At 40.0% G+C, this 18900-nt stretch overlaps 1 protein-coding gene across 1 annotated transcript; it reads right to left on the reverse strand.

Annotated features, from left to right (window-relative positions):
- Positions 1–10136: 10136 nt before the first annotated feature.
- Positions 10137–10799, reverse strand: LOC147879840 (CSL zinc finger domain-containing protein). Its single transcript, XM_087372039.1, has one exon. It carries the CDS (start codon positions 10732–10734, stop codon positions 10489–10491), a length of 246 nt encoding a protein of 81 aa, XP_087228165.1. The 5' UTR covers positions 10735–10799; the 3' UTR covers positions 10137–10488.
- Positions 10800–18900: the final 8101 nt, after the last annotated feature.

An 18900-nucleotide genomic window follows, 5' to 3' on the forward strand; every position in this document is an offset into this window, starting at 1 on the left:
GATGGTGAAAGACAAAGAGCCTCACATGGCCTTCCCAAATGAAGACGACAAAGGACAAATAAAAGTGTGAGAACAACCAACAAACCGACCAGTTGAGTCAATGGTCAGCAATGGACAAATCATCAATTGCAAGTAAATCAGGAAATCAATGTGGGTCTATGTGGAGCACCAAAGGTGATCCAAATCAACAACGATATTCTTGATGAAATTCTAAAAGAAGCCAAAGTACTCATGGAGTACAAATATGTATTCGCTTGGGAATATAAAGACTTGCGGGAGGTGCCACAGGGCTTGATTCAACACTAAATCCCCCTCATTCTAGATGCAAAACCCATTCAAGTTCAGCAATACCGAATGAACCCCAACTATGCCATGGTGGTGAAGGTGGAGATCGACCAACTACTCATGGAAAGATTCATCTACCAAGTCGATTGAAGTGATTGGTTATTCCCAATTGTCATTGTGCTGAAGAAGAATATCAAGTTGCGAGTTTGCATCGCTAACTATCAAAAGATGAACAAGAAAAACACAAAAGACCAATTCCTTAACCATTCTTGGACACCATCTTGGACAAGGTAGCAGGGCACAAAATCTCTTTGTTCATGGACGGATACAGTGAATATGATCAGATAATGCGAGTTGAAGAAGATCAAGAAAAGACCATGTTCATCATCAAATGGAGGCATACACAAGAAAAGTAATGCATTTGGGTTGAAGAATGCATTGGCCACCTTTTAGGGCTTTTAGAGGGCTTCATTATAGAAACTATTTATTGACAAATTCCTCACAATAGTCTTGGCTGATCTCTCAATCTAGAGCACAAAGTAAATATACTTGGGATGTCTATAAAAGGTGTCTATAAAAGTAAATATACTTGGGATGTCTATAAAAGGCATTCCAAAAATGCAAGGAGACATGAATTTCCCTCAATCCATACAATTATTCCATGTGTTCTCAAGGGTGTGTATTCTATGTGTTTTTAGGGGTGTTCCAAGTATGTATTCTGTGTTTTTAGGAGTGTTACTTGGCCAGTCACACAATTTCCAACAAGGGTATCTTGACCAATCGATGCCATACAAAGATAAAGGAGCCAAAAATGGTTTCCTTAACTTCTACAGATGCTTCATCAAAAAGTTTGTGAGAGTAGTCGAACCACTCATCAGCTAATAAGATTAGATACAAAGTTTGAATGGATCAAATCACAAAACAAAGAAATCCAAATCTCACAAGCAATGGCAATAAAGGCCTTGATCTTCTAAAAGCTAGGGTGAACTTGATCTTCCATGTGCATATGGATCCATCTAGGATGACAATTAGGTCCAGTCCATCTTGGCTCATCCCAAAGGGACTTGGACTTTTTGTTCTAATATGCAAGCCAAATATTCTCATCGACGAAGATGAAATACTTGACAACGAAACGAAAATCCCTAGGGATGGTATACAGTGTCCGAATATTTTGGTAATATCTACTCATCATTACTCTACCTAATTAACAAACAATCATGAAGTCATGATTGATCTGGTGGATGATGCTACTCAAAGATTTCACCTTCAAGATCATTCACAGAGCTAGTTCATCCCATTGTGGAGCTGATTACTTGTCTCTAGCAAAGATAAGAAATTGAGTTAAGGTATTGGTGATAGTCTCCCTAATGCTACTAGCCTATAGTGTCAATGTACAAAGACAAGCATGAAAAGCTCATCCAAGATCTCTTAATTGCAATATCCTCAAAGATGCCACCAAGGAGTATTGGAAAAGGATCAATATCGAATCTTGGAAGGGTTCATTAATCAATGGCCACTTAGGGACATGGCCCTCCGACCATACATCTTACTGCAGCAAACAATAATCATCATGGATGAAGCCCAGCAAGGGGTAGCCATTTCTCCGTTGTGGTACAGCAATCACATGTGTGGGATTATGGTGGAGCATCATATACATAGATGTTGTAAAATCCTATAAAAACTATGATGCATGTCAATGAATTAGAAGGCCAACCTGCTAAGACCAGATACGACTACGACCAACCTTATCTACCCGTGGTGGGAACCATTCAAAAAAAGAGTATTACATTTTAGCCATGCATTCGGTCAAAACAAATACATCATAGTGGCAATTGATAATGTCACCAAATGGGTCAAAAGCAAAAGCCTTGAAGAAAACATAACCGAAGCACCGCAAGATTCATGTATGACAATGTCATCTGTAGATTTGAGTTTCCCATTGAGATAGTGCCCAACCAAGGGGTTCACTTCATCAATTCAGTCATTGACATCATGACAAAGAAATTCCTCATTTAGCAAAAGAAGTCAACAACACACTATCTACATGCAAATGCTTTGGTCAAAGCAACAAACAAGGTGCTCAAAAAGATTCTCCACAAATGGTGAATGAGCACCAAAATGACAAGGAACACAAGTTACAAAAAACATGATGGGCCTGCCAAATGGCATTTAAGGTCACAACTAAGCACACTGAGTTATGATTGGCATTCAAAGTAGAGGCATTCCTACCAATTGTATTCCTAGTGCCAAGCCTAAGCATGGCCGTACAACATACGAATGGCCAAGAAGAAGCCATTTAGCAACAATTAGACGAATTGAGTGTGGAATGATCGCCACATCAAGAAACGAACTTTCAAAAATGGCATGTTGGTAATGCTATGTATAGTGCTCCACTAGGATTGATGAAGAAAATCTATCATCAGGTGTGGGGAGGGCTATACCAAGTCCAAAAATGCTTCGACAATGGGACCCTCACATTGAAGGATTTAGAAGGAAACAAACTTCATATAGGTTTGGCCACATGTGTAGTTCATTCAGGTAGAATTTGTTAAGGTGATTCCAAAGTCCCACTATTTGTCTCTCTCCCCCCTACCCCTTCCCTCAGTTTCGATGTACCTTTTGAAGTGACTCCTAGAATCATAATCTACACTCAGCTCTCCTTCCTCTCCAACTGTGCTCTCTCTCTCTCTCTCTCTCTCTCTCTCTCTCTCTCTCTCTCTCTCTCTCTCTCTCCCCCTTTTGCTTATTCTTCCCTCTTCTCTAAATCTTCCGCATCATCTTCAGTTTAATTGCCTTACCATTTGGTTTGCAAAGAAGACTATCCCTTTAATAATTATTTCGAACATCCTCAAATGCTTGCATTGATATTAAATGGTTCTCATGGTTGGCTTTTAATGAATAACATCATTTTTTAAGGGTTCAATATAAGTTACACTCCAAGTACATCATGTTGAGTTCTTTTTTAATATGTATCTTTGCAAAATTAAAGTTTTGACTTAACAATAAGGTATTGAGTTAAACCTTGTGTGTTAAGTGGGAATTTTGACAAAGGAAGTATCTATGATTTGTTCGAATGCATTAATGGTAGTGACAAAAATTTGGAATAAAAAGTAGTTTTTGGATTGGTATATGCCTTCAATGGAAGATTATTCATTATTAAAATTAGCCCCCATAGAATTGCCTCTATAAATCTTTAGGGTGGAGGTCTTCCTCATATATTGACATGCAAAAGGCTACTTCCTATTAGTTCTCAGTATAGCTTGTATTTTGTTCCCTTGACTACAAATATCTTTATTTGGGAAGAAAGTAGTGAGGACAATGAACTATTGGGAGAAACTTGGCAATGAGCCAAAGAACCAAGTAATTAGTAGAGGTCTATCTAAGAAACACTACCACGAGCTAATGAAAATACATATAAAGGGAAAATTTGTTAAGGATCTAACTTTAAAAGCACCCTCATGGGCAAAAGCTTTGGAGCTCCTTTGGAGACCATAACCAGCTTTTAAAAAATGCATGTTGTATGTGATGCTCATGGGAGAAATGCATGTTGTATGTGATGCTCATGGGAGAATAAGGGCCTTGTAGCAAGAAGCCTCAAGGCCATATAAAGCAATCAATGCTCATTGAATTGTTAAACGATAGCTTACTCAAGTGAAGAGTTGCACAACCAAAAAGCACTAATCCCACCAATCCTTGACATATTTCAAGCAATTAACAAAGCAGCAAAGGGTCCATGTGAATCAATGAAAATATTGGGGAAATGGTATTGAAGAATATAGTAATGTGGAATGAAATTCAAAGACTTCTCCATCCGATTAACAATGTCCTCAATAGAAGCAACCCATTGAGGATTAGCTTTCAAATGCAAGTAAACCTAGAACCTCGTTTCTTCAACTTGCATGGCAATGAATCAGTGTCCAATAAAGCTAAAAGTGGTAACACATTTTATGCTTGAAGGGCCCAAAAACAAGCTAAAGAATCCCTCATCTTTCACAAAACTAGTGTATAGGATCAAGAAAACAAGATAAGTGTAACATGGTATGTCTCAAAATCTTTTTAACGACACAATAATGCAAGAAATTTTCTTCCAAACACCTTATGAAACCTTAAATGTGTGGCATGTTCTGAAAGAAAGACTTCTTTGTAAGAAGCTATGACATACTGTCCATCTTGTATCATGCAATAATGTAGAGGATGGAGAAGGTATATCTATGTACAAAATGCTTACAATGATGAAATATTGCAGAGAAGTATTATTGAGCAATAAGCTAAGAAATGAATGGTAATGACCCATAACACTTTGTTTCTTTGCGAGTGGTTGATGGGGTGTAGCAAAAACTCCCAAAATGTTGATAGAGTGGCCTACCCACCATTGCATTGAACTAGGTTTGCAAACTTATAGCATTTATCGTCACTCATTTATACCCAAATGTAATTTACGGAAGTACGAATAACTTGAATGTTTGAGTTGTAAAAAAAGGAGGCATCATTGAAACAACACTCTATAGAAGGTGCAAGAAGCTAAGATGTCATGGAATTGAATGAATTTGGCACTCCTACGCTAGAGATGAGGACCCTTAATTCAAGGAAGAGAAGACCTTCTAACTTGCTTACTGACCTAAGAGGATTCCAGAAAGATACACAAGGCAAGTATAGGATACATGAAAGACATCACTCTAGATCAAATATTTACACATGAAAAATCATCTCTGAGAGGCTTCTTAACGATCAAGCTATAAATGTGTATTTTTCTTTCTAAATTATATATAAAGGAAGGACAATAGCTCTATGGATCTATCACATCTTCAACTCAATCCTGGGTGAGAGGTTGGTTGAATGGACAAAAATTTGTATCAAGCCATTATATGAAGGCAAGAACTTCTTGGGCAACTATAAAACCACTATGGTAAGCTTAAGGAGGGGCAAGCTGTTTGGAATGGCCTTGGGGCAAAAGTCACCCAAAGGTCTTAAATTAATTTAAAAATGGACAAAGTCACTATATGAAGGGGGAGCAAAGAACTTCTTAGGCAACTATAAAACCATTATGGTTAGCTCAATGAGGGGCAACTATTTGGAATGGCCTTGGGGACAGAAGTCACCAAAGGGCAAGTTGGTTTTCATAAAGTGCTACAAATACTCCCTCAGATAGAGATGTCATGAAAGCTTTCTGCAACTACAAGTTGTGGAGCCATGGGAAAGGAACATTCAATAAAAAGATGCCATGCAGCACAAACTCGTCATGGAAGGCTAGGTTTTCACTAAGCAAGGGCTACAAACATGGCATCTTTGTTTGAACAATACCAAGATGATGGAGAGTATATGGGATGCATCTAAGAGTGATTGCATTGCTTGAGATGTGACACATGGAGGGTAGGATTGTATACCATGGAAGGAGCAACTCTGCATACTTTGTAATTAGGAAATGGTGGAGGGTTAGCAACATACCATCTTGGAATATGCACATGCTCTCCTATACAAGGAGATTTTTACATATCTTAAGAGGGACATGAAACTGTTTCCCACTTCCTCTCATAGCTAGACTATACCAATGCTACGGGCACTTGGATTACCTTGATCACAAGTCACGGAAATAAAAAATGATACCTTAGCAATTCAAAGATGTTGCACTTTAACCACTAGGTTCTTCTAACACTTTGCATGCTTTTGATATCTTTGAAATGCTATTTTTGCCCCGTTAATCATGTTTAGGTTCATATGGATGTTAACATTGTGATGACGACTCTCTCTCTCTCTCACACACACACACACATGCGCACCAGCGCAAAGTGCTCTCAATTTTCTTTGACATGTACACATTATTTAATGTGTGCAAGACCTTTGCAATGATTTTATAGCTACTTAGTTACCAACCTTTAGTGTCCCTCCCCCAACATATTGGCCATTTCCTAGCATGCATGGTGCCCTAACATAAGTTCTCTCTCCCCAATTCATCTTTTAGCCCCTCTTATGTCACCAAATTTTTCCACATCCACGTCCCCTTCCATTGGGTCCTTTGGTGAGCCCATCTAATTCAGTACTTTAGCATCTATTTTCTTCCTTCCAAAGTATACAAAAGCTACCATCATTGTCGCCTTGACATTGAGAGATTCACCATGTGCATATGCATAAAGAGGAATCTCCATGTGCATATGCATATAGAGTTCATTAACTTTGAAGGCCAATGATATTCGAGTGAGATATCTTCCAATAAAAGATATTTCCCCAAAACATGTTGAAGTGTAGAATGTACAATCGTGACAGGTGGGAGGGGGGTGTTAGGGGTTTCAGCTAGACTTGCTGTCTATACAGAATTAACCGACACCCAGGAGCTGCAGCTGAGCTGTAGCTGCACAAAAGTAAAGCACAAACCAAGCAGAGCAGTTGCAATGCACTAGAAATGTTAACAGCTGAAATCAACCAAGTTGCAGCTAAGCGGCGCACAAGCATCAAGCAAGCCAATCTATCAGCAGCAAGCAGCACAGCGGAAGTGCAAAGGCAAGTGGGGAGCAGCACATCAACAAGCACTAGTCAGCAGCACAAAGCAGTAGAGCAACCTTCACAGCAGCAAAGAGCAGCCAGCTCAAAGCTTTGGAAGGTCGTCATGATCATTCAGAAGCGGCCTGCGATGTTCTGAAATTCTTGAAAGAAGATCTACTGATGCAGCTGCTGCCTCAAATCTAGAAGAGCTCCTCCATTATTTTTGGTCAGGCATTCAGCTTTTGCTGGTCAATACACAGGTCTGCTATGATATGTCTTAGCAGTTTTGCACCATCTTACAAGGCTGCTGGTCTTCCATTTTGGAAGGCTTTGATATTTGGGGGCTGCCTGTTGAGAACTGGGCTGTCTTTCACACTTCAACTTTGCTTTTGTACTTACAGTCATAAGACTGTATTCTTTCCTGAGATAAACAACATTGCAGCTGTCCATATTTGGGATTTACTGTTAAATCAGGCTGCCTTCTATTGCTGAGCAATTACCCTCCATTTCCAACTGAATTGACTCAGCTTTGGAGTGGTTTTTGTTTAGTTGTTGACTGTGTGCAATTCTTTGCTATTGGAAGTAACATACCAGTCTTGGTCAGCCAAAATTGGGAGTCTGGACTGATTTTTTGCGAATTCATTGGAGAATTCCCTTTCGTGCAGCTATGGATGGCGTTGACAAAACATTAACAGGCATCCATGTTCTCTAGCATATCCCATGTGAGCCGTTTGGACATGGTTTGTTTTGCAAGCCAACACTATACCCTGCCTCTATCAAAGAAGGGTGATTGTCAGTTACTTTTGTTTGAGCCACGAGATGGTCGTTATCCTCAATGAGAACTAGTATCATGTTGTAGATAATTTGGTACCAATTACCAGCCTAGTCTACATTGCAGTACCCACCTAGAGTGATACTTGTCTTGTACATTATCCCCGGATCTCCATACGCTTGTGACATACCTTAGTACCCTCGTCTTGGGCCTTCTAGTGCTTACCTTTGGTTTGGAGGAGAACTAACAGCATGCCATTGGAAAATTGAAAGCTGGTCCGATATCTATCAGATAAAGCAAATCGCTCATGACTTCTTCCTTATAGTCGTCCATCTTGGATCTTTTCAAATCCTCAAGAGAGTTCTCTTGAGATACGAAGGGTTTGAGGTGTTGCCAAACTTAATGCTAAGGAGATTATAAAGTTTTAATCAATTAACCGAACTCTGTAAATTGAACTAGTGTAAAATACACACTCCACTAAATGAAAACTTAAAAAGACGGTTTCATTCCTTAAACCTGTATGCAAATACCCTGTGGTGCAAGCAATGGTTGCGGGTCATTTTCAATCAGGCAAAATGTACAAGTCCCTCCAAACAAGATGAATGCTCATTAAAGCATTCATAAGACCTGCCTCATGTGCGCAGCTTGAGAGAGAGAGAGAGAGAGAGAGAGAGAGAGAGAGAGAGAGGACTTGGATGTGCAGCAAGGAGAAGAGAGAAGAGAGAGAGAAGGGGGGAGGGGGCCTTGCCTTGAAATAGAAAGAGAGAAAGAGGTAACGTGGAAATTAGAGAAGGGCACAAAAAATGGATTAGACATTATTTTCGCTTTGCCAAGCTCACCCACCGTTACTTAGACTTCCACTTTAAATGTGGCAGGCCAAAAAGAATATCTGTTCAATGCAACTGCAACAGTCTCAAGACTATGTCTGCACACTGGCTCTGCACCAAATGTTATTTTCTGCCTGTTTGAACCTGTAATAAAGCCCCAGAGGGTCAAGGGCCTTTTCTGAATGCTCAAAGAGCAAAAGCCTCAAATTCCAAGAAGGCAAATATGCTAAGAATAAGGAAAAGCATATCCAAAATCTTTTCAGTTTCGTGCGACCGAAAAAGCCAGCCATTTCCGAAACAGCGAAACAACGTTTCTGGTTACCTTTTTCTACCCTCTCCACTCTCCTACCATCTCCACTCTCCTACTCTCTCCACTCTCCTACCATCTCCATCCTCCTACTCTAGCCCCTCCACTCTCCTACCCTCTCCCACTCTAGCCTCTCCACTCCCCTACCCTAGCCTCTCTATCCTCCAACTCCTCTCATCATTCACTAGCTCTCCCTCATACTCTCCCGAGTCCCCATATTCTCCCCCCCCTCCTCTTCATACTCTTCCTCCTCTCCCTCTCCATCCTCCTCCTTGAGCCCTCCTCCTCCTACTCCTCACTCATAAATTTATTTTTACAAATAGATTGTACCATATTGCCGTTCTCTTTTTGCCATTTCGACTCGGGCCGGAAACTCCGTCTCCATTTTTGGCGTTTCTGCCGTTCCCATTTCCCCCGTTTCTGTTTTGGCGTACAACTATGATGCCATCACAAGCCATACATGAGGGATTGAACCCACCTCCTCTTTCTCCCTCCTCTTTCTCCTTCCTCCCCATACTCTCCCTCATTCTCCGGAGTCCCCATATTCTCCCCCCCTCCTCTTCATACTCTTCCTCCTCCTCCTCATCCTCCTCCTTGATCCCTCCTCATCCTACTCCTCACTCATACATTTATTTCTACAAATAAATTGTACCATATTGCCGGTTCTCTTTTTGCCATTTCGGCTTGAGCCGAAAACTCCGTCTCCATTTTCGGTGTTTCTGCCGTTTCCATTTCCCCCATTTCCGTTTCGGCGTGCAACTATGATGTCATCACAAGCCATACATGAGGGATTGAACCCACACATGAATTGTTTTCCATGCCCATATATTACATATTGGGAGGCAATCTTACACCCCTCAAAGTCCACGTCTAGCACCCTTAGTTTCATCTCTGGGTCAAAGTGTACAAGCACAACTAAAGGCCACATATGTGGTTCATTGGTTTAAGGATTGCACTCAATATATGGCAGCTGTAAAAAAAAACACGACCAATTTCTAAGTGCCTCGCTGTAGTTGCACGAAACCCTGAAAAGCTCTATGTTTTAAAAACTTCCAAAAATCACCCCGATTGCTCCAATCCTAAATAACACAGGTACAAACACACCAATATTTATCATTTTGATACACAATGAAAATATTTAAATATAACTATACATTAACACTTATTTCACCGACTGAAAAAGATTCTAAGCCCTTATACATACGAATTCATGGTAGATTATGAACACCAACAAAGTGAGATTGAAATAATTTCATTGCGCAAACAGTTGAGAGAGATAGAGAGAGAGAGAGAGGGGGGGGGAGCGGATACCATATCTCACACACAGGCACGGCCAATGCTTACAAATGCCGTTACTCAAAATGAACAAACAATTACGATACAACATGTTCTCTAAACTTTAATGCAATTTACAAGTGCTAAGTTGCATAGGTTATTAATACCTTGGAACGTTAAAAGCTATACAAACCACAAAACTGCAAGTCGCAAACCATTGCAATAGGCTTCTTAGGAAACAAAACACAAGAATAACGCCAAATATGCACCACAATTTTCCCAAGGCTAAACGGTCCAAGGGAAATGGGGCATCCACCACACATATATCCCCGGAGGGAATTCTCGTGTCGGGAACATCAAAGGTAAACCATTATCCTTAGGCCTTACATGGATTCACATAAAGATAAAAGAAACACCGAAAACCCCAAAGGCAGAAGAAGCCTCAATACTGTACAACCTCATTTACAAAAAAAAATCTTTGCAGCCAACAGTGTGGGAATCCAGAAAAAACGAAGGTTGAGACGCACACGCTCTGTGAAAGTCCATCAAGCCACAGGGATGGGTTGAGGAAGTTGTTCCTTGGGAGGAAGGGGAGGCTCGTCTTGGAAATCTTCCATGTTATAGATGACGGTGATGTAAAGAGAACAGCTAGGGCAGCGGGCGATCTCCTCGCCGAGTTTCAAATCTGCACGAGTGATCTGGAAGAGGTCACCGCAAGGGCAAGGATACGTGAAAGCCTGAAGGGTCTCGTTCCACTCCATGTCCTCGATTTCTACATCGTCGTAAGACATGATGAAGCTAGGCTGGGAAGCAAGGCAACGTAATTGCTCTCGGTTAGGGTTTCTAAATGCCTCTAAGCCTATGATTTGTGACGTGATGATTTGTTGATTTGTGCTTCCTTAGGGTTTTTTTTTGGCTTACGTGAAGTCAACGCTAGTAGAAGCGAAAATTCATGTTTATTTATTTCATTTTGGTGCATGCCCCCAACTTTGACGTTTTTGTAGTCTTTTTTGTGATTGGTTGGAGGAGTACCTCCTAGGAAAGGCATGGTGGTCGGCATGGATGAAGCACTGGTCTATTAGTGACTGGGTGTTCACTAGGAGTAGATGCGATTAGTACTAATAGTGCATTTAGCAATCTATGGTATTTCACGCAAAGTTGCCCTCAATGACCTTTGGCTATGGCGATGGTTACCGGTCCCTATCGGGGCTTTCCCCTCCGAACCAACTTCCTTCAAGCCCCTTCCCGCTCTTCAAGCTCCATGCTCGCCCCTTCCCCCTTCTCGCTCTTCAAGCTCCATGCTCGCCCCTCCCCCCCAAGGCCTCTCGCAAACCCCCCCTCCTTCCCACCCATTCTGCCCTCTTCTCCCCTTCACCTTGTCGAGCTCCTTGGCCCCCTAGAGAACAAACTTGTCCACCTAGATGGGTTCATGTTGTAAGCGAGGGATAAGCGAGGGATGGGCCAGCCCCCTCAAGGGATTCATGCACTAGGCTGAATACCTGTAGCCTCTACACTTCAACTTCCTTAGGCTCAAAGATGGCTCCATTGTCAATATGTATGTTCCCATCGCACTGGCCATCAACGACAAGCAGAAGGACCTCATTGGGTCTTTTGAAGCAATTGCTTGGGCCTTCAAGCAAGCTAATTGCCATCCAGCGCAAGTAAGCCAGCCCCTGTGAATCCAAAGATTCCAATGTTTTGCCTGTTGTAGGGGCAAAGTAGAAAGAGGGGTGTAATTTAATCTCCATCTATGGTTTTATATATGTCCGGATGGCTAGAAAGACTCTATCGGAGCTTGTCAAGGAGCAACATCAACAATGAGTCTCTGCAAAAGCCACGAAAAGAAGCCATAGCTATCTAGCCAATATTACTCTCCCAAGCAGAGAGTGCCCCTAAACTTCAAAGAATGTCAATTAGAAACAAATATTCTCTGTTTTCAATCAAAACATACGAAAGAGTTTGCATTAAAACCTCTTCCATCATACCCTCCTCTTCTTCTTCCTCTCCTTACTCTTCTTTCCCTTCTGCCATGGCAAGCTGCCCCATGGAGGATGTACTCGCTACTTCTTGAGGGACCACAACCTCTAAGCCAGTTGATTTTTTTACCTCTACAATGTGCTTCCCTTTATTCAGTTTTTTGCTCGACCACTCCAAGGTGAGGCTGGCTTTGGCAATCACATTTACATTTTCTTCGAGTCTGTTTTTTGCTCTGCTGCAAGAAGAGTACGCACTTCCTATATAAATGGAGGTGCAAGGTGTCCTCCATTATGCTATAGGTAAGGATACAAAACGGGTTCCTACAAACCCCATCTAGAGATCCAACTCCTCCTCCTTTGATATTTTCCAATAATTTTTTGGACTCAAGGATTTAGATATTCTCTGCATCCTATTTCTAAAACTAGGATTAGTAATGCGACTCTCCAAAAGGAGATTAACGGGAACCCAGTCTACTCTATCTATGCCTAACCAAATCATGAAAGGTCTAACATTTTCATTGATGTAATCAACAACATCTTTGAAAATGTCAATGTGCATATAGACTACTGTAGCTACCACATCGATCTCATGTGCATATTGAAAATGTCAATGTGCATATAGACTGTAGCTGATGTGAGTTGAGGTTTGAAGATGTTGAGTGTAGGGCTATTTTTAGCCCTAGGGCCTTTATATAGCTAATTCTGGATTCTTTAAAAGTCAAAAGTGAGGTTTAACACAATTTAGGGATCAAATATTGGGCAATAAAATATATTAGCTTATTTCTATTAAATCTAGGAACCAATATTCAAATCTATCACCATGATTGCATACTATAAAGCATGAAAATAATTTACCATGACACTTTTCCAAAAAGCAATCAACATTTTAAGAGATTTAAAAAAATAATATAGACTAGCTTGTGAACTTTAAAACTAATAAATTTATTGACAATTAACATTTTAAAGATTCAAAAAAACTATATATACTAATTTCTTGTCAACTTTAAAACTACTAATTTTATTAACAACCAACATTTTAAAAGATCCGACAAACTAATATAGGCTCATTGCTTGTGAACTTCAAAACTACTAAATCTATAAATTTTAAACCCTTTCATAAATGATATCACACTTCAACAACTTTTAAATGTATTCCATATCAGTATGAATGGCCAAGATACAAGGAGGCTTCCATTTGTCAAGCATTGATGTTGCTTCAAGTCACCTCCTTACTATTTACCATTTAGTTGAAGAAAAAGTCACTATCATCAAATGTGATAGCAATGTATTCTCAAATGTGCTTCAAACTCCAAGTATCTGTGACCTCAAGACATTGGATTTCACCATATGGCATATGATGGGGGAGGAGCCTATGAGTGTTGAGAAGAATGATAAAACCAATCAAGGGAAGCAATGACATCTGCAATGACATAGGATTTGGGGGTTTTGATGATTCCTGTTCAAATGTCTCTTCCTTTTTGTTGCCTAACTTTATATAATCTGACCCTCTACCTGAGGCAGAGATGTTGTTAGCCCCTTCAGTAATCGATACAAAAGATACGAAGAGGCTTTCACAACATGAGGAAGCATTTATCTACTACTCTCCTTCACCAAATAGGGTGAGCAATTAAGAAAGGCAGAGCAAGATCGTGATGTTTTATTTTATGACTTTGAGTCTAGTGAGGACTTGTCATCTTTGAGTCTAGTGAGGACTTGTCAGCTCACAAATTCTTGGAGGACCTGACTAACGATCCATCACAAGAATTCCTTGAAAAAGGTGCAATGGGAAACTAATACCTATTACCCAAAAAATTGACTAGCCAAATACAAGGAGCAAGCCTTGATTTGAGATTCTCAAGCACTTGCCATCATGAGCGAGGATTTCATCAATCCTTTTGTAAAGCAGCCCTTATGGGCTCAGAGCAAGACTCCAAAGAACTTGTGGTTGACCTCCAAAAGTCTTGTACAGAGTGCAAGTCAACCTACGCTATGCTCTCTACTATAAGAAATCTAGTGGTGACCTTTGAGGTTGAAAGAGGATGAGTAAGTGAGACCATAGGCCCAAATTGAGGAAGCAACATGATACCATGCAATAGCGAATTGAGACATTAAAAAGCATGCTGTCTAGATTATGACTTGACTCAAGGTTGAGACCATAGGGTTAATAGATTTGTTTCCTAATGAGTCACTTTCTATATCATGGATAATAAGGATGCTTCTCAATCCATCAAATACTTGGAGTTCACAGCACTACTAAAAGGCAAAGATAGACTCAGAGTTCTTTTGCAAATAATAGGCTATTGTCTACAAGGTGAAGCAAAGATATGGATTTAGAGTTTTGTTCAAGCTCCTTGTGTCAACATGATAGTGAGAAGCCATCTCTCTCTGCATGTGGCCAGGTCTTCTTCTATGTCAAGTTCTCCTTAGTAGGTGGACTTGTCTTGGTTCCAATGTTCATGCTTCACTAGCTCAAAATCCATTGCAGCCTCTTGGGGTCCTCCAAAATTTGCTAACCTCTTGTTCCTTGATGCAAATGCACTTTTCTCCTCACTGCATATCTTTCTCTCCTCACCAAGAGTGTTTTTGACTTGTTTATGGCCTAAAAGATCCAAAGGGACACTTGAGAACAATCCTCCAAACACTAGTTAGTCAAAGTCTACAAAAATCTAAAATCCTCGGGTTGTACTTGGATGAAATTTTTGAATAATCTGCTAAACTAAGCAATTACTATAGCTCTGCTCAAGTCAACAGTACTGTTGTTTTTGACTTTGTGCATCTAATTCTACAAACTCCATGCAATCCTCTCGACAACTACATTTTTGGTCCTGTATGCATATGAAAGGGATCCTAATCAAATCTGGAAGGAGTTGTGTAACCACCAACAAGTGCCCAATCAACAAGAAGTGGACCACTACTTGAACCACTTTGCTGAATGCTTCTCTGCGTCCTGAAGTCCCACCCGAAGTGTTAAAGATCGAGAGATTTGTTTGCTGGGCTCATGCCAGTGTTGGTTGCCACATGGCAGCCCAAGGAAGCACCGGCTACGAGGGTCCCAATCCCCGTCCCATAGCCATGCAAGCCTCTCTCACATCCACCAAAAGAGCCGGCTAGGATGTGAGAGAGGGGATTACTTTCTTCATTTTATACCAAGTACCATAGGTGAATCCCATGCTTATGGGATAATCTTGTACACGTGTCCATTGCGCATCAAGGGCCTCCTTGTGCCCCTTAATTTTTCCATACTACCAAGGTACCATGAGAGGGTTAGGACCACACCAAGGCTCTTTATAGGCCAATATTACTAACAGACGGATCTCAGGTTGAAGGTAGAATTGAAGAATCCTCATCTATTTAATGAAGATATTGAGATTGCATGCCAAGCAATGGAAAATGCATCTGTTGGGTTTGATCAATGTGTCTAGTTTACAAGGGGAGTATTCTTATTCATCAAAGCTTGTAAAGCCTTATTTGGATGTGTCTGCATTGCCTTATACACCAAGCAGTGAATTCTTTCCAATATATCATTTCCATAGGTTGACAATGGCAATCATGCAATTGGATATGATGTGAATCCAGAGGAGACCAATGATGTGATGGGATGTGACAAATATATTTTGCCGTTACCAATGATAGGTGCTATAGAGTAGTTTATAGAAGGTGCTGAAGGAGTGCTTGATGACACTTTGGACTCTCGGATCATAGATGAGGAATCATATTTAGCAAAGGCTAATGACGTGGAGCCAAAGATGCTTGAAGGGGGTGATGAAAAAGAAGCAGAGAGCTCTTATGGGTATAAGGTTCAATTAGAAGAAGATCCAAGAGCCCTTGAAGAAGAATCGAGCATGCATGCTAAAAATGAGGTGATGTTTATGCTGAGGAAGAGGAGAAGAAGGTGATTTATATTTCCAACAAGAAAGAAGATCATTTGAACATGATAGATGATCAACATGATCGAGAGGTAGATGCTTGGGATGCATTTATGTAGCAAGTCAATGAGGTAGGGCTAATTAACAAGATGAAGTCTCTACACAAGCTGGAGGTAGACAAGAGGATGGGCAAGCCATATCAACCCCATAGTGATAAAGAGGTAGTGCCAGTACAAATGAGTTATGAGGACAATGAGGATGATGATGAAGAGCAAGGAACAAGCCTATTGTAGCAACTCCAATGCAAGAGCAGAGGGTTAGAAATATACTTTTTAGATCATTTGTAATGAAGGAATCTTAGAAGATGAGCAGGTAAAGGTAGCATGTGATGTTTTTCCAACAGACCCTAATATACTTGGATCTAGGTTGCTTGAGCCAATGTAATCAGTACAAAAGGAAGGGTTTATTTCCTTTTGATCCAAGATGATAACAAGGCATAATAAAAAGATGCTACTGGACATGAGTCTCCAGTTGAGGGGGGTGGGCAAAAATGATAGGGAAAATTTTCAAGGACCCTGATTTTGAACTGCTAGTGATAGGAACTAGGTGAAACTGATACCATGTATATCTTAGGCTATGTTCTGTATGCTAGGACTAGATCTTTCTTTGCATTAAGATATAAATTGAGCATTAAGATATAAATTGAATTTGTATTATGGAACTAATGGTAGATAGGCCAGTGCAGGCATGGGTAAAAAGTATGCAGATAAAAAAAGCAATCGCACATCCCCAAGAAAATGTAGTAGTCACTATTTTTGTAATAACTTTTGACTTGTAGCTCAAATTTAGGAGCTTTTGTTATTGTTGCAAAGTTGAGATCAAGAACAAATTCAAAAGTTTGTGAGAAGAGAAAACTGCAAAATTGGTAGATGCCATTGCTAGTGCAATGGCTAAATAGAGACACTACAATGTCATGATGGGAGTGGGAGAATAACCTAGTCAAATAGGGGCTCCTACAACAGTTCTTACACTAGTACACCTTACACCTGTGAACCCTGATTTAGCACCCTCACCAAACATATCCCATTCCACTTTATGAGAAATCAATGAATGAGTTAAAGGACATGATTATGAACTTCCATCAAACAATCTAAATCTTTGATAGCTAATGTGAATGTTCTTAAAAAGGTACACAATATAGATGGAAGAAGGCCTTATGTTCAAAATGTTGGGGTTATGTGCCAAGCTTGCAAAGTGATTGGGCATTGTGGCTATGATTGCCCTAATGTTCACTATGATTATTCATAAAAGTCTAGTCACAAAGAAGAGATTTGTAGGAAAAAGTTTTATGATGCTACCAAGACTGAACCTAGATTGAGTAATCATTGCATGAAACCACTCAAATAGGATTGAGAGTCCATGCGAGATCTAAAGGGAATTCAGTCAAAGGAGTATTTACATCAAACTTGATGCCAATAAGCTTTGTGGGATGCAAACTCATGATGCCATTCACAACAAATAAGTGTACATCATGACTAGATCCAAAGCTAAAAGAAAGGACGATAGAGAAGAATTATTCAATAAAAAGCCAGTAGAAATACTTAGTATACCCAATGTTGTTAACTTGATGAATTAGGGAGTTCATAGTCAAATGAAAATCCCACCCTTGAATGAGAAAGATTTCAAATCGATGGTAAAGAAATAGAAATCCAAAAGATCTACGCATGAAAACGTCGTCTACCTATGTAAGGAGGCCCTAGCCTAATTGCAAACCATATGAAAGTACATGTGTCAATGATGATGCTTCAAGCCATGATGCTGTATGTGAACTTTCATTAGATAGTGAGGATACTATTCAGAAGAATAATGCATAGTATCGATACATCCCTATCATTAAAAGTTACTACGATTGCCTTGATGACTGCAGAGTATCCCCCTTGATTTGTATTACAATCAAGGGTCAAACCATATAGGAGATATGGTAGGAGGTTCAGTAGTGAATGTCATTAATTTTGAGACTTACAAGAAGCTAGGCCTTAAAATCTCAAGTTATGCTTTCTAGACCCTTCAAATGGCAAATGAATGTACCAAGTTAGAGTGGGAGTCTCTAGATTGGTCATGATGTGTGACTTCCATGGGCTTCAAATGGTAGAAAATTGATCACAACCATGGATAATTAGGTTTGATGTCAAACTACCATTCCCCACCATAAATATAATTCTAGGCTGAGACAAGAATTAAATAATAATCAATGCCTATCCCAAAACTCCAAGTAGAGTTGTCCAATAGGGACTATAATTCAATAATGGATGATGACTTTAGATTGACTCCAAGTGACTTTGGGTAGGAGATATATGTTGGATCTTCCAGAGTGACATGGAACAGATTATTTTCAATACCCCTTACGATAAGGAGCCCATATTAAGGGAGGTTGATGTGAGTACCATCAACCTAGGAATTCTTGAGGGGGTTAAGAACATTCAAATCAAAGCGCACCTTCATTTCAATCTGTAGAAATAGCTCATACATATGTGCAAGGATTTGTCAATGTGTTTCTAGGGACTTGCCAAGACTTTAAGGGAATCCACCCAACACTTGAAAACTTACCAAAGATTCATGAATGATTTAGTTGTGAATCGGATTTTTGATAACATGAAGATTTGCATTGATGATCTTACTCTGAGAACAACACCCTCAAATAATATTTAACAATTAAGGAAAGTACTTGTGAATTGTTGAAACCATTCAATTGGTCTAATCCTAACAATTGCATCTCGAAGTCCTTTATGGAGTATTATCGGGACAATTACCAATTATATAAGGATTGCAATTGATCTAGAAAAAGTTAAAAGGATAAGGGAGCTACCTGTTTCACATAGTATCCCTTAGTTGATTAGATATTTTTGGAAGGTTTGGATATTGTAGTCACTTTATTAAGGAATACGCTGCCAAAACCTTACCACTTTTTCAATTACAAAAGAAAAACAAAGAGTTTGATTTGGGAAGGGACCAAGACCAAGCCTTTCAAGAGCTCAAATTGATGTTTGAGAAAGTTCCAATTTTGGTTTGATAGGGACTTTTTGTTTTTACAGTAGGAGGGCCACATACAATAGCA

The sequence above is a fragment of the Dipteris shenzhenensis genome, chromosome 33 (assembly GCF_047967505.1).
Source record: "Dipteris shenzhenensis isolate YYH24624 ecotype China chromosome 33, Dip_SZ_1.0, whole genome shotgun sequence".
Taxonomy (NCBI): domain Eukaryota; kingdom Viridiplantae; phylum Streptophyta; class Polypodiopsida; order Gleicheniales; family Dipteridaceae; genus Dipteris; species Dipteris shenzhenensis.

Bases quoted from the DNA above. Each gene is read 5' to 3' on its own strand.
- LOC147879840 (XM_087372039.1), bottom strand. From the start codon at position 10,734: ATGTCTTACGACGATGTAGAAATCGAGGACATGGAGTGGAACGAGACC.